Source organism: Excalfactoria chinensis, chromosome 1 (genome assembly GCF_039878825.1).
Source record: "Excalfactoria chinensis isolate bCotChi1 chromosome 1, bCotChi1.hap2, whole genome shotgun sequence".
Taxonomy (NCBI): Eukaryota; Metazoa; Chordata; class Aves; order Galliformes; family Phasianidae; genus Excalfactoria; species Excalfactoria chinensis.
In genome coordinates this window covers 114,920,232-114,933,251 of record NC_092825.1, presented here as the reverse complement: position 1 = coordinate 114,933,251, position 13,020 = coordinate 114,920,232, and the positions used below count along the sequence as shown (strand labels likewise).

General features: G+C 39.2%; 1 protein-coding gene across 2 annotated transcripts in view; it reads left to right on the top strand.

Moving 5' to 3' along the window:
* The window catches only part of REPS2 (RALBP1 associated Eps domain containing 2), a 97,328-nt gene that overhangs the window by 46,210 nt on the left and 38,098 nt on the right, over positions 1-13,020 (top strand). The window contains exons 10-13 of one of the 2 annotated variants that reach the window (XM_072343506.1): positions 3,602-3,671; positions 5,717-5,782; positions 10,133-10,175; positions 12,406-12,542. In XM_072343506.1, coding sequence (XP_072199607.1) covers positions 3,602-3,671; positions 5,717-5,782; positions 10,133-10,175; positions 12,406-12,542 — 316 coding nt within the window. The remainder of the gene's footprint in view (positions 1-3,601; positions 3,672-5,716; positions 5,783-10,132; positions 10,176-12,405; positions 12,543-13,020) is intronic. The other variant, XM_072343511.1, reaches the window with a different exon arrangement.

Below are 13,020 nucleotides of genomic sequence, written 5' to 3'. Positions count from 1 at the left end.
TTTGAACAGCTACTGACTTCCGGACCTGTTAAAACATGTGTGGCCTCCCTAAGGCACTTGGTAGGTATTGCTTTTGTACAGCAGCTCAACTAAAGCACAGCATTTGTATTGGATTTTGAAAGCATCAGTATTATTCTGGTATTCTGTGGTCTGAGGAGTCCTTGTTCCAGCTAGGATGCTGTCTTCACAAGCGATTGCCCAGATAATCAGAGCAGACTTCTGTTATTGCAGAGTTGTAATAAAGGTTGTTTTTCAGTAGCACAGCCTTTGGGACTGTAAGACTACAGCATTTGTATATATATTTCAGAAAGCTCAGAAACCTTGCTTTCAAAGTCATCTTATGTTTCTCGGTCGTAAAATGTTATTCCAATAACCTAACCAGTACATGTTCTTATTAAATGTCTTATTTTTAGGCTCTGCTTGTTTATGGTCCATTAATGTAAGTGTAGAGTAAGGATAAATCTAAGTCACCAAAAAAAGCTCTCAGGCTCACGAAAACCCCAAGCAACAAATCCCCCATTTTACATTTAATTTTTCATTTGATTTCCAAAAGTTAAGCTGTTAAATCCCCTCTGCCTTCTCTCTGCTTTCTCCTTAAGATGTTCTCACCACAAAGGCAAAAAAACTTACTTTGCTGTGAAACAGTCAACTACCGTTAGTTGGGGGAACAGCTGGATGCGCTGATACTCCATTCCTGGTTTCTGCAAGGTGGCAGGATGTCCTATAAAATCAATTGTTTTTTTATGGCTATGTTGAAAACCAGAATGATTTTGTAGCATGATTACCTGCTGGCTGAGAACAGTGAGACTTACCTGATTTTTTCACAATGGTTTCCCTGGCTTTCCTTTGTTCCTTCACTGTCTAGGAGACTTAGACATGTTGGGCAGAGCTCTCAATTAGTTTTTTGTAAGGCTGTGTTATTTTTGTCCTTTGTTATCCACGATTAATGGAGCAAAAAATCTCTTCTCAAAACTGGTCTCAGAATGATTTTGTCTTGATTTTTCGTTGTTGTTGTTCGACTGATGTTTTTATGTTTGGAATTAATGCTCTGAATGAGTTTCATTTGGAAATTCAATAATTCATCTCCCATTCATCTCACTGTGTGGGAAGTGCAGTAATTCACTGTTGCAATTTAATTTGTAGCTTGGCTATTTGAGGGAACGCAGTTTAAATACTTGGCCACTATGTTAGAAATACTGTATTATCAGTGCAATCAGTTACGCATGATCTCCACGTCTTTTGTCTCTTTCCATCTATCATCAATTCTATCTGTTTAATTTCAGGAGACCATTTTTACTGTGACTGCTGAACTACAGCACTACAGTAAATTGGAGATGATTCTTTACCAGATTTAGAAAGAAAATAATGTCAGCAGACATGCCATTTGAACACCAGGCTTTGTTAAACTCAAAAAATGTACAAATGCTGGTAACAATATGTTCAAGAAAGACAGGAGTGTCTGTTTTTGCTAACCACGGTTTTGCTTCTTTTTTTATTTTCAAGTTTTTGTCTCTCACTCTGATTCTGTTTGCTTGCCCCCCACCCCCCTTCCCATTCATTTGGCTCCTTTCCATAAGCCTTCTCATTGCCAAAAGCTTAAAGATAAGATAGAAGATTTCTCCCTACAGGCATAAAATGACTGGCTGAGGTTGATCTACGCTCCCTCAGAAATGTCATACTCGCAATTCATTTAATTTTGTGAGAATCATTCCATCAATTCAAGCACTCGCTGAGTTGGGTCTTTAGCCTGACACTCTTAACAACTAATGAAACCAAGAGAGAGACTAGTGTCAAGTCTCATCCACTCTCATGCTATAGCAGCACCAATAGCTGCTATTTACTATGCTCTTGGATTATAAATCCTAACATCAAAAGATGAATCTGAATCATAATAGGATCTGGCAGTCCTGAGATATTCAACTCTGAATTGCTTCTGTGCCTCTTCCTCCCAGTGTTCTTTGTTTTTGTTTGATCTGCTTTGAAGCAGTCTGTGAAGATCCAGAACCACTGGTTCTATTATATGTGACAACCTCTGTTGCCTAGTTAGCTGGTGACCTTTTTGCTTTACTTTCTTGTAGGACTGACTGTAATAATTAGGGTGTCATGGCTAGCTAGGGATGTTAAGTGTTTTGCTCAAATGTTTTCAGAGTCCTCAATCTGTGTTTTTGCAGTGCTGCTTCCTCAAAAGCACTGGAGAGTCCCACGAGCAATGTTATAAAATAGATGTCATGACAATTTACTCTGGAGGTGTTTTTTGTTATGTGCTTTGTTTTTTCACATCTGCAAGATCTGTGTTTCTTATTTATTTATTTTTTAAGGCTCAATGGATTGTAACCTGCTGTGTGCTTCCTAGGAAAAAAACAAACCAGCAGCATTAACTTAAAATTTGGAGAAGTGTGAGGTTTCTGACGTTTGTTTTATCGTTGTTTCGACCACAGAACTGTTCTTATCAATGTTGGTTGTAGAATTGGTTCCTGTTTCCTTCTCAGTACGCTACACAGCAGAAGTTAATCTGAACTGCAATGCAGAACTGCAAATGCCTGCATTATAAGTTGCTGCTGAAATAAAGAACAGCTAAGGAGTACCCCTTGAGAGCAGCCCTGCAGAGAAGGCCACTAAGATGATCAGAGGGCTGGAGCACCTCTGTTATGAGGAAAGGTTGAGGGAACTGGGCTTGTTTAGCTTGGAAAAGAGAAGGCTCTGGAGAAACCTCATTTCTGTCTTCCAGTATTTGAAGGGGCTGTGTAAACAGGAGGTGGAACAGTTGATTATGAGGGTGGATAGTGACAGGACAAGGGGGCATGGTTTTGAACTGAGACAAGGGAGGTTTAGGTTAGATACGAGGAGGAAGTTTTTCACTCAGAGGGTGGTGATGCACTGGAACAGGTTGCCCAAGGAGGTTGTGGATGCCCCATCCCTCGAGGCATTCAGGGCCAGGCTGGATGTGGCTTTGGGCAGCCTGGTCTGGAGGTTGGCGACCCTGCATATAGCAGGGGGTTTGAAACTGCATGGTCATTCTGATCCTTTTCAACCCAGGCCATTCTATGATTCTATGATAACTCTTTTCCCATTAGACACTGTAGCAGACATGCTAATTAAATAATTCTTCCCTTCTCTGTGAGTGCGTGTTGAAAGCTGGAAGTAGCCCAAGAATCAGCCACATCGATCAGAATGCTTTAGATGCAGAACTACCGGGCTGTGCTGTCCAGCTTCTGTTTTCACTAAACAGACTGTTCAGATGGAGACTAACTCTTTTGAAGGGGCTGGAGAAGGTTTCTTCTGCCATAGTGCAGGAGTTATACCCAGAGGAGGGAAAAAGGAAACAGAACGACAGTGCTCTGTTTTGGGAAGTTCTTTTTGCTCATTGGTTCCTTGTGATTCACTGATGAATTGCTTCTTTAACTAATTTCAGGTGTGAAACTGGTGTGCCTTTAAAAGCAGAGAATCTTAGCTATCTTTTTGATGATCTTCCCTGCTTCTTTATCTTATAATCCAATCTTGGTGCAAGAGAGAAAATCACCTTCATTCACGCTGGTCTGCAGTCTTAAATGTGTGGGTCTGCTCTGACTATTACTATAATAAATAATCTTCTCTCTTTAAGAAGACATCATCTGAAGAGGTACCTGATAATTCTGCCCTGGTGAAAGATACAAGCAAAGATGACAAACAAGGTATTCAAATAAATCTTTTCTTTTTTTTTTTCTTTTTTTTTTTATCCACTTAGATTCCAGATGTTAATTGATAATTCCATATATATTGCTGACGAAAGGAATGGTATGTTTAATTTTCAAGCTAGTTATGTTTTGCTGTAGATATAAAAAAAACAGGTAATTGACAGCAGCTGATGTGAAGAATAATAAATGAATAGGTTTGCTCCATAATTAACTATCTCATGTGAACTATATGAAATATGCCTTTTAAAATAGGCTTAGACCTAAGGCAAGTAATGTTACACTCCTTATTTTCAACAAAGTTGTAATTTGTTATCTGAGATTTTGTAGAGTAGAGGCTGGATTGTACCAAGTTTTGGATTTACATTTTTTTTTTGCAGAAAATAGCAACCTTTCAAAATCAGCTTTTATTCTGAATGAAACAACAACAACCTAACAAACGTTTTGGACAAACTGAATAGATTCATGTATGCCGTTTAGAGTCTGGGAGCAAACCAAGCGAAACTGAAGATTTTTTTTTCTTTTTCAACTCAGCAGCTCAGGACTTTCAGAATCAGCCCTGGATCATAGCATGGTCATTGCCTTTTATATTCTCCGCCCCCTGGCCTTTCAGGTTCTCACTTGCTGTCCTTGTCCCTCAGCTGTGGAAATGAAACTTTTGTGGGTATTTTCTTGCCTGATTCTCAGAGCTGTGGTAATACATTCATTAAAATAAATAAACAGATAAATAAAGGAGAGAGAAGAAAAAAGATCTTGACTGACTTTGCAGCTGTCCTCATCAGAGCCTTGAGACCAGGTTGTCCACATTCCTGAATGACATTCTAAAACAGGCGTGACCAAGTTTGGCAGATTCTTGTATTCCTTTGCTTAAGAAAAGTTATCAAAATTGGTGTGTGTTTGTCAAACATTTGGATAAGTCTGATTATTCCAAGAAACTCATGTTTTGTCATTGAGGTGTGTTATGCTATAAAAACCATAATGCATAAGACCAGGACTTGAACTGTGAAGGTTATAGCTTTCAAACATACAATCTTTTACTTGATGAATTTATTTTCTCCCATGATAGGTGAAGAATTTGTCCTTTGTTCTGGGAAAGTGATGTGTTAAGTCAGATGAGAAGCTATTCCAATTCATGTGGTCCTTAATGGCTGAGGATTTGCTGTATTTATGACAGAGATTCCTACCTTGTCAGCCAAAGAACAAATGCTCTCTCATTCTACCATTTGTTGCTATTCCAGCAAATGAAAGAACATATTGCTTTCCTGGCTGAGAAGTTGTTCCCAGACTTAAAGGATCTGCAGTTCAGGACTGCAGGAGCAAATTTTCCTTCTCTTTCAAAATGATATAAGTAGATCAGCTTCACTACTGTATCAAGTTGTGATCAAGTGTGGAAATCATGCAAATAGAACTTGATCTGAGAACCATGCTTGTTCCATGTTTTATTTGATAAAGGCAGATGAAGATGAGAGACTTCTGTAGAAGTGGTCATTTGTAATATAGTGTATTACGTGCATTAAAATATGCTAGTGTGTGAAGAACACTTGAGAAAGCAATTAATAAAGGATGCATAGGCATTGGTGAGAGAGGAATAAGCACAAAAAATTGTGGTTTCCTGAATTTTAATTTCTGTCTCTATCAGTGCTATTTGACAAGCCCTGGGGCAAGCTGATGAGGCATCAGTTGCCAAAAGCAGTTGTCTCTGCTGTACCCTGGGTTTCTGGGTTTGTATGTTCAGAGAGATGAATCCGAGCTCTGTCAAGTGTTGCTGGTGTCCTTCCTTCATTCAGACATCAAGTCCTTAAATTAGGGATTACTTGGCAAGTTGGGCATAGGCCTTTCCATTCTTGACTTTTAGGCTCTTAAGAATACTGTTCAGGATGCTTGGTGTTCTGAGACTGTTTTGCTGTTGTTCCTTTCTCTTCATGTTTATTTGGCTTTATTAAGCATTCCAACAGATACTGTTTTAGTTGCTTCTTTCTCAGAGCTGATACCTAAAGATGTGACCTGTCTATACTTAAAGTAATTTTCTTTCTTTTCTTAACAAGCTCTTAAAGTAAACACTGCTGTCAAAGCGATACCAAAGGAATTTCAGCACTTGACTGTGAAAACAGGTAAGGCGGAAAAAAAAATCACAAGTTACTTCCACTGGAATTTCAATCATATATCTTTATATCAGAGTAAACCTAAATTAGTGTAATCTATTTTTTTTTTTAAGATCCCTTTTCTCTTTTGTTATTAACTGAAATAACTGAATAACTAATAACTGAAATTAGCATTTACCTCATAGTGGCTACTACTTTACGAGTAATCTTAATTAGTACTTCAGGATGTCAAAAGGTTCTCTTTTTTCTTCCCTTGTTTTTAGCATATGTTGGAAATATTTTGGACATAGTATTTTGAAAGGAATGTGAGGTCGGTTATTTTTTTTTTGTACTACAAATGAAATGCAATAGCATCATATTGAGCTCTTCTCCAGTGTCAAACAAGTCATGTTTCATTAACTGTGTAACTATTCTAAAATGACTGTTTTGTTTTTGGCTATAAAACAGCATTCACGTTTTCCATCAGGAAGTATAAGAGTAGATAGCCATTTGGCACTTAGAGTAACCAGCACAAGCTTTTGTTTCTGGGGCTTTTCTCTTGTAAAACCACCTACTATTTTTCTTTCTCCAGCTCTGATATAACCTCCTTGTTCCTGTAATACTGGAAAATCTTAATTTTGGAGTGACATAGTGAAAATTGCTTAGCTGCTCCAGAAACTTCCTGTGCATTCAGTTCAGTTCATCAGGTCTCCCTTGCCCTCCCCTCTGTTAGCCTCTTTCCTGGAGTGGTAAGAATGTTGGATATTTCCCAGTGAAATTAGAATCTGGACCTGCTTTCTTTTTCTTCTGAATAAACATTTTTACTCATGAAGATATCTTTGATTAAGAAAACTGACTCCAAATGTCTGTCACAGCAGTTCTGTCTCACAGTTTGGTTTATACATGGTTGCTCAGCAGCTGCATGCTTCATTTCCCAGCTCAACTCTGTCTTTTCATTTTCCGCCTTTTTTTCCCCTGGCTTCTTCCCAAACACTTGGCAGCTACCAGATGTCCTATCAGCTCTTGTTCTTAGAGTCACAGAATCATTAAGGTTTAAAAAGTCCACTATGATAACCTAGTCCAACCATCTTGAACAACTGCTTCTTCTCTCACATGGACAGACACACACATTTGCTCCCTTCTGAAGTGAAAAGAACGTCCAGTCAAAGACTCATTTCTGTTCTTCCTAGTCCCTGCCCTCCACATTTTGCCCAGAAGCATCCCAAGAAGAGGAGGCTCAGGGATGATCTTATCTCTCTCTACAACTACCTGAGGGGAGGTTGTGGTAAGGTGGGGGTCAGCTCTTCTCCCATCATTCATGTTGAACGTTAGGAAATAAGTCTTATCCAAGAGAGTAGTCAGGTGCTGGAATGGACTGCCCAGGGAGGTAGGGAAATCACTATACTTGAAGGTGTTCAAGAAACATTTAGATGTTGTACTGAGGGATGTGGCATACTGGGAAATATTGGGGATAGGTGGATGGTTGGACTGGGTGATCTTAGAGGTCTTTGTCAACCTTGGTGATCCTGTTTTTTATTTTCACTTCAGCAATTCCATTTTTGGTATGATTAGGAAAGATAAAACACCGTCACCTGCACATCACCATTGCCACCATCATATTTTCCCACCAGTGTCTTGCATCTCCTCCTGCTTCTTTGGCACTCCTGCAGGTTTTGCTTACCAAGGGAAGCAGAGTAAAAACTGTACATGCTCAGCATTTCTGAAAGTCTGTCCATTTTATTTAGACTGCCAAGTATGATCATTGCTGGCCTTGGACTTTTAGAGGATTAAGGGGTCAAATTTGTGAACACTTAAATTTCTGTCTAGGCCACCAGTAAGAGATAATAGGTGAGTTGCTGCAGTGATTTAAACTAAGAAATCTTGTTTCGTTTTCCTTATCAGTGTAGCATGTTTGCATCTTTTATAACACAGTTTTCCACTCAAGTCTCCATCCCTGTAAATCAGGGAGGCCCTAGTTGTCTGTTAGGCTACAGCCAGAAGTTGTGGATTCTGCACAATTAGAAATGTTAAAATAAAGTTGAGCTGGGGGAAGGGCTGGAAGCAGTTAAGCACCCAGAAAGGGAACCTTCACACTCTCCTGTGGTTTGAGTGAATAAGTAAGTTCACCATCATATGCGATTTTAATTGGTCCACACCAGGCTGCTCAGTTCATCGGGCTCTGCTAATCCAGGAACTGTATGAACTTTTAAATAATAAATGCGATCAATTTACTCAAGAACTTTGATTTTGTCTTGGTTTCATGTTAGTTAAGCTTATTTTCTCATAGCAGTAGAAATATGGAAAACTCATGAACCAAGTAGGTATTTTTGTATCATCTTGAATGATTATGTTGTATATATGTGCAAATCTACACCTCACACATGAAGTATGCACAGAGGGAGTGCACCACAGTGCCAGCACACTGCAGAGCAATGCTGCCACATTGTTGTTTGCGTAGCCTAATAATGAACTGCCTGTTGTATAAGAGTTTTGTGTATTGTTTTTCACCTTACGAAAGGTTCACTCTGAGGCTGGATCTGGGTATTGTGTAACTGCAGCCTTGAATTTCCTGATTTTCAGAAGCTTATAAGAAAATCCTTGGCAGTAGTATTATGTTGCTATATTTTTTTTTATTTGCAGTCTTTTCAGGTCTCTCTTTTCCTTTTGTGTTTCTCTGTTTCCCTCAAGGACAGATGAAACATCAGTTTTACCTATTGAGTTTTTTGGTTTCTTTTTCCAGAAGAAGGGCTTTATAAAAGAAGTATGAACAGAATTACTATCTCCATAAAAGAAGGAAAATGGGATGGTTCTTAAGCATGGCTTAGCTTGGAGAGGATTTACACTTCCTATTTCTAAATGGTGTATATTTAATAATTGTGCATGTAATTTAATAATCAGCAATTCCAGTATTTTGAAAAATGGGGTCATGTGGCTGTAGAGAGGCAACTTCTCAAGTCGTATTCTCAGGAAGTTTGACACAGAGAAAGCAGCATTATCACCACTGCATATTTTAATAGTAATTCCCTCTCGCTTCTTTAATTGCTTTTATAAGAGTTTGTTGCCCAGAAACCTGGAATGACTGCAAGCCAGTTTGCTGGTGACAAGAATCTGCTAGAACTTGGTTTATAAGTGTTTTTTTGTATCTCTGACAGCTGCGTTTGGGTTTATTCCATCCAAAGCACCAACTATCACTGCGTGACCCTGAAAGCCATTTCTTTTGTTAAGAAATAGCGTGTGGCTGTACATGTGGCATATGGTATTTATTGTGCTCTGTATGCCTAAAGCCTCCTGTGCAAGGCCTGTGCAGGGACACAATGTGAGCCATTAAAAGATCCGTATTTGCCAGCTGCTACCACAGGGAGCTCCTGTTCTGTTTGGGGGAATCTGTTGTATTCTCAGGCAGTGCTGTACAGCAGCTGATGATAAATGTCTGACTTGGATGCAGGCATCTATCTGAAGGAAGCAGAAGCTCTGAGAATTTTTTTTCCCTATCCTCCTTGCTTCTCTGAAGTGTTGTGCACTGATTAGCAGAACAACAGGATAATGTAAAGATTCACTTTTTAAGTGCATTGGGATCGCTCGTGCTGCTGCAGTATCTCAGTGGGCTGAATTTGAAAGCAATCACACGGATATATTTTCTTGAGATTACTTTATGTTTGCAAGGAGAGCAACAGCAAAGTCTTGTAAAGAGCATGTAAACTGAGGAACAGCCTCAAGGAATTTCCCAGAGAAGGTAACTCAGCACTACTGTTTTCCTATTGCATAGATTCTGGAGGTGGCAAGATATTCAGTATTCACACAAATAAAAGAAAGAGTTTTTTACATTGATGGAAATGTTTTTGTCCGACACTTAGCCTATAAAACTTTCTACTGTTCCTTAAAATGCCTTTCTAAAAATGCCATGCTTATGTCGAAGTAACTTCAACCTGATGTATTAAAAGTTGTTGTGGGTGACAAGAACACGGTCTTCTATACTAATTAGTTGAAGTATTTAGGAAGGACATGCACTCTGGAGTTTGGGACAACATATAGACATCTGGACCAGGAGAAAGATATTTTCTTTGGAAACTTTATATTATTCCTGTGTTGCTTGCCAACACTCTTATGTCATGGCTGCCTCCAGAACTGCTGGTCAGTGCTGTCAGACCCATTGCTTCCTCTGCTCCACAACAGCCAAATCAGAAGATGAAGTTCTGACTATGCTTGGGCTTTTGAATTTTTAGAACATTGACACATTACAGAAACAACAGAGAAGGAGAAGCAAAAACAAATCACGTGAGATGAGCAAGCTCTCACATCCACATTTGCTAGGCTCAAATGTACACTGATCTCACAGCTCTTATTTAACATATGTACTAGCTGTTCTTTTTTCTCTTTCAGCTGCTCAGGAACCTCATGCACTTAAATCCAGGCCCAGATCCAGGTACCGCTTTCATTTCTGTTTCGGGATAAGATATACACTGCTCTGATGTTAGATGCAAGGTGTGGTGGTGGGTGTTGCCATGTAAGCTGCAGCCCCCAGGAGCTCTGCATTATGCCCTGTGGTCTCTGCCTGTAAGGCCCTGGCAGTTCTACCTGGTCCCTTCCTTGGGGTAATGGCTGCCTCCAGCCCTGCTTCATGTGGCCATGGCAGGATAGCAGGAACCCCCCTGGTTCCAGGAAAGGCTCAGTGCTGTCCTGCTGTTAAACCCTGCACAGTGGCTGCGCACAGTGGCAGTGGCTCAGCTCTCATGTGTGAATGAGTGTATCCTTTGGTTGCTATGCATGTGCATTCCTGTGACTGGTCAGTGCGTGGTGAAAACTTTGAACTGAGTACTAGAAATGTCACCTGCTGGATTTGGATATTCTGAGGAAATGGGAGATGTGCCAGGAGCTACTGTGTATAAATGGATTACGTATCAGTTTTGGTTCTTCTGTTGAACAGCCACATCATGCATTCACTTTAAAACTTTTGTTTTTTGGTTTGTCAGAGGGCTTCAATTCTTGGTCAATGAAAGTACAGTCAGGAGTTCTTTCCTTAAAAGCTTATCAAAGTTTGCTAATAAGAGAAGACCAGTTCCCCACATAATGAATGGAGATGGAAATCCCCTGTTCTTAGAGATTCCATCCAGAAAGCCTGAACCACCTTGGGTACCATTTTTCTGCTGACAGACATTGTTGCCTTTATACTGTTTTAAATTTTCTTGCTGTGCTGCTGAATCATAGAATGTAAATAAGAAAAACAAACATAAAACACAAAAAAAACCTGTAAGACTATTTTATGCAAAATTCATGTAAAAGTTCTTCAAACAGAAAATACATAAAATTGCAAATGCTTAAACAAGTTTGAAAAATGCCACTTGAATGTGAGTGCCGTCACACATGTCTTACATCTGACTTTATGTCACTGCTTCAATGCAGAAGTTGGACTGGACATCCCGAGGCACATCCTTGCACCCAGCCCAGGAGCCTGGCTTTCTAGCACAAGGTGCTGAGGTCTTCCTGCTGGAAGCAGAGATTCATTGTCACAGAGCTCTGTGTTGGCACTGCTGCAACAGGCATTTCTACCTAGTAGCTGTTAAAAAATCTTTCCCAGTTATTTTAGGAAGTTTGGGTTAGGTATTAAATGATAATGGCATGTAATGACATGGAATTCAAAGCTCTACGAAGACAAAACCTTCATTATCAGCACAGGTTTTTGTGTCAGATGTAAATTTTGAAGCAATTACAGCTTTCACTCTTGTATTTATTAAAGTTTACATCAGAAACAGGATCAGCACTGCCAAGTGTCTGTCCCACTAAATAGCTGTGTTCTAACAACAGCCTGCTTGGCAAGAAAAGATCCGTTTCCCATTAGTGGGAGTTATTTCTGTTCTACTCAAATGTGGTTTTGGTCTTGCCAGTCATACATATTGTATTATATAGTATGTATGACATCTCACATTGTCAGTGCTCATTTTGAGCAAAGCTCTTGATAGTGCAGAAAAAATGGTAACTACAACAACTGAAAAATATTGGATGCTATTCAGCAAAATCAGAGCTCTTACCAAATGCACTGCATTGGGATTATGTGATATGGACTTATATGGAATGGCCTAGAAGGGTGTACTGAGACACCTACTTGACCAGTCTGGATTGCTTTGGATCCATTCAGTTTTTCTGGATTTTGTTGAATTTGGTAACTGCTTAATATGAAAAATAATATTCTGGTAGTTAAAGTACTACAAATGACTAAATGCTGCATACAGGAGGTCAGTTGAGGCTACACCTGTATAAACAGTACCCTTGCAGTTGGGAAAGCAACTGTAATGAGAACTGTTTTAAACCCAGTTATATTCAAAATAGTCACTACATTTATTGTTGTGGCAGTTGAAGTTTCACAAGAAGAGTCTGGAACTGTAGTGTAGTAGGCCTTAGAAAGAATTTGCCCTCTAAGTGTGACAGGTCCATTTACCCAGATGCATCGTTCCTTCCCCTCTGCCAAATAAATCCCCCTTGTTATTAGAGGAACTGTTAGTCAGCAGGGCAAGGGATTTCCACCATGAACTCAAGTTCTGCTTAGTGTATTATTAGATACTATTCACTGTAGTTGTTTAAAATGAATTCTGAAATGAAATATTTTCTGCTTTTCTTTTCTTTCTTTTTTTTTTTTTTTTTTAACTGTTCTTCCATAGGTCTTATTCTAGCACATCCATAGAAGATGCCATGAAAAAGGGAGAAGAGCCCCCTACTCCACCTCCAAGGCCACAGAAATCACATTCCAGAGCTTCCTCTTTGGATCTAAACAAGATATTCCAACAAAACACTCAAGGTAAAGTTTGCTTTCTTTCCTTCTTCTGAGACCATTTAGGTTAGCTGCATATTTGGCAAATCGATCTGTTTGCATTTGATGATATGTGCATATGCTTCTCTGTGCTATGGACAGTAATGTATGACAGAAGAGGTTGAGCTTTATGGCATTACATCACCAGTGAGGGGGGAAAAATCACTCTATTGCCATAATTAAGGTGATTATAATGTTTTCTGGCACAATAATGAGAAGCTTAACATATGGTAGGCTGTCATCACTAACTGTTTATAACAAGTCTGGCTGCTTAGACCATTTTCATTAGTAACTACAATCTATTTGATTTTTATTACTATTTATTATTTGTAGCTCCTAAGCAGGAAAAAAAAACTGGAATGTTTAAGCCAGGAGAAAGTGAAAATTGTTGTGTGCAAACATTTTTGACGTTAACGTCTTCCATACGTGTAGGGGCAATTAGAAACCATTCTTTGTCTAAACAGTA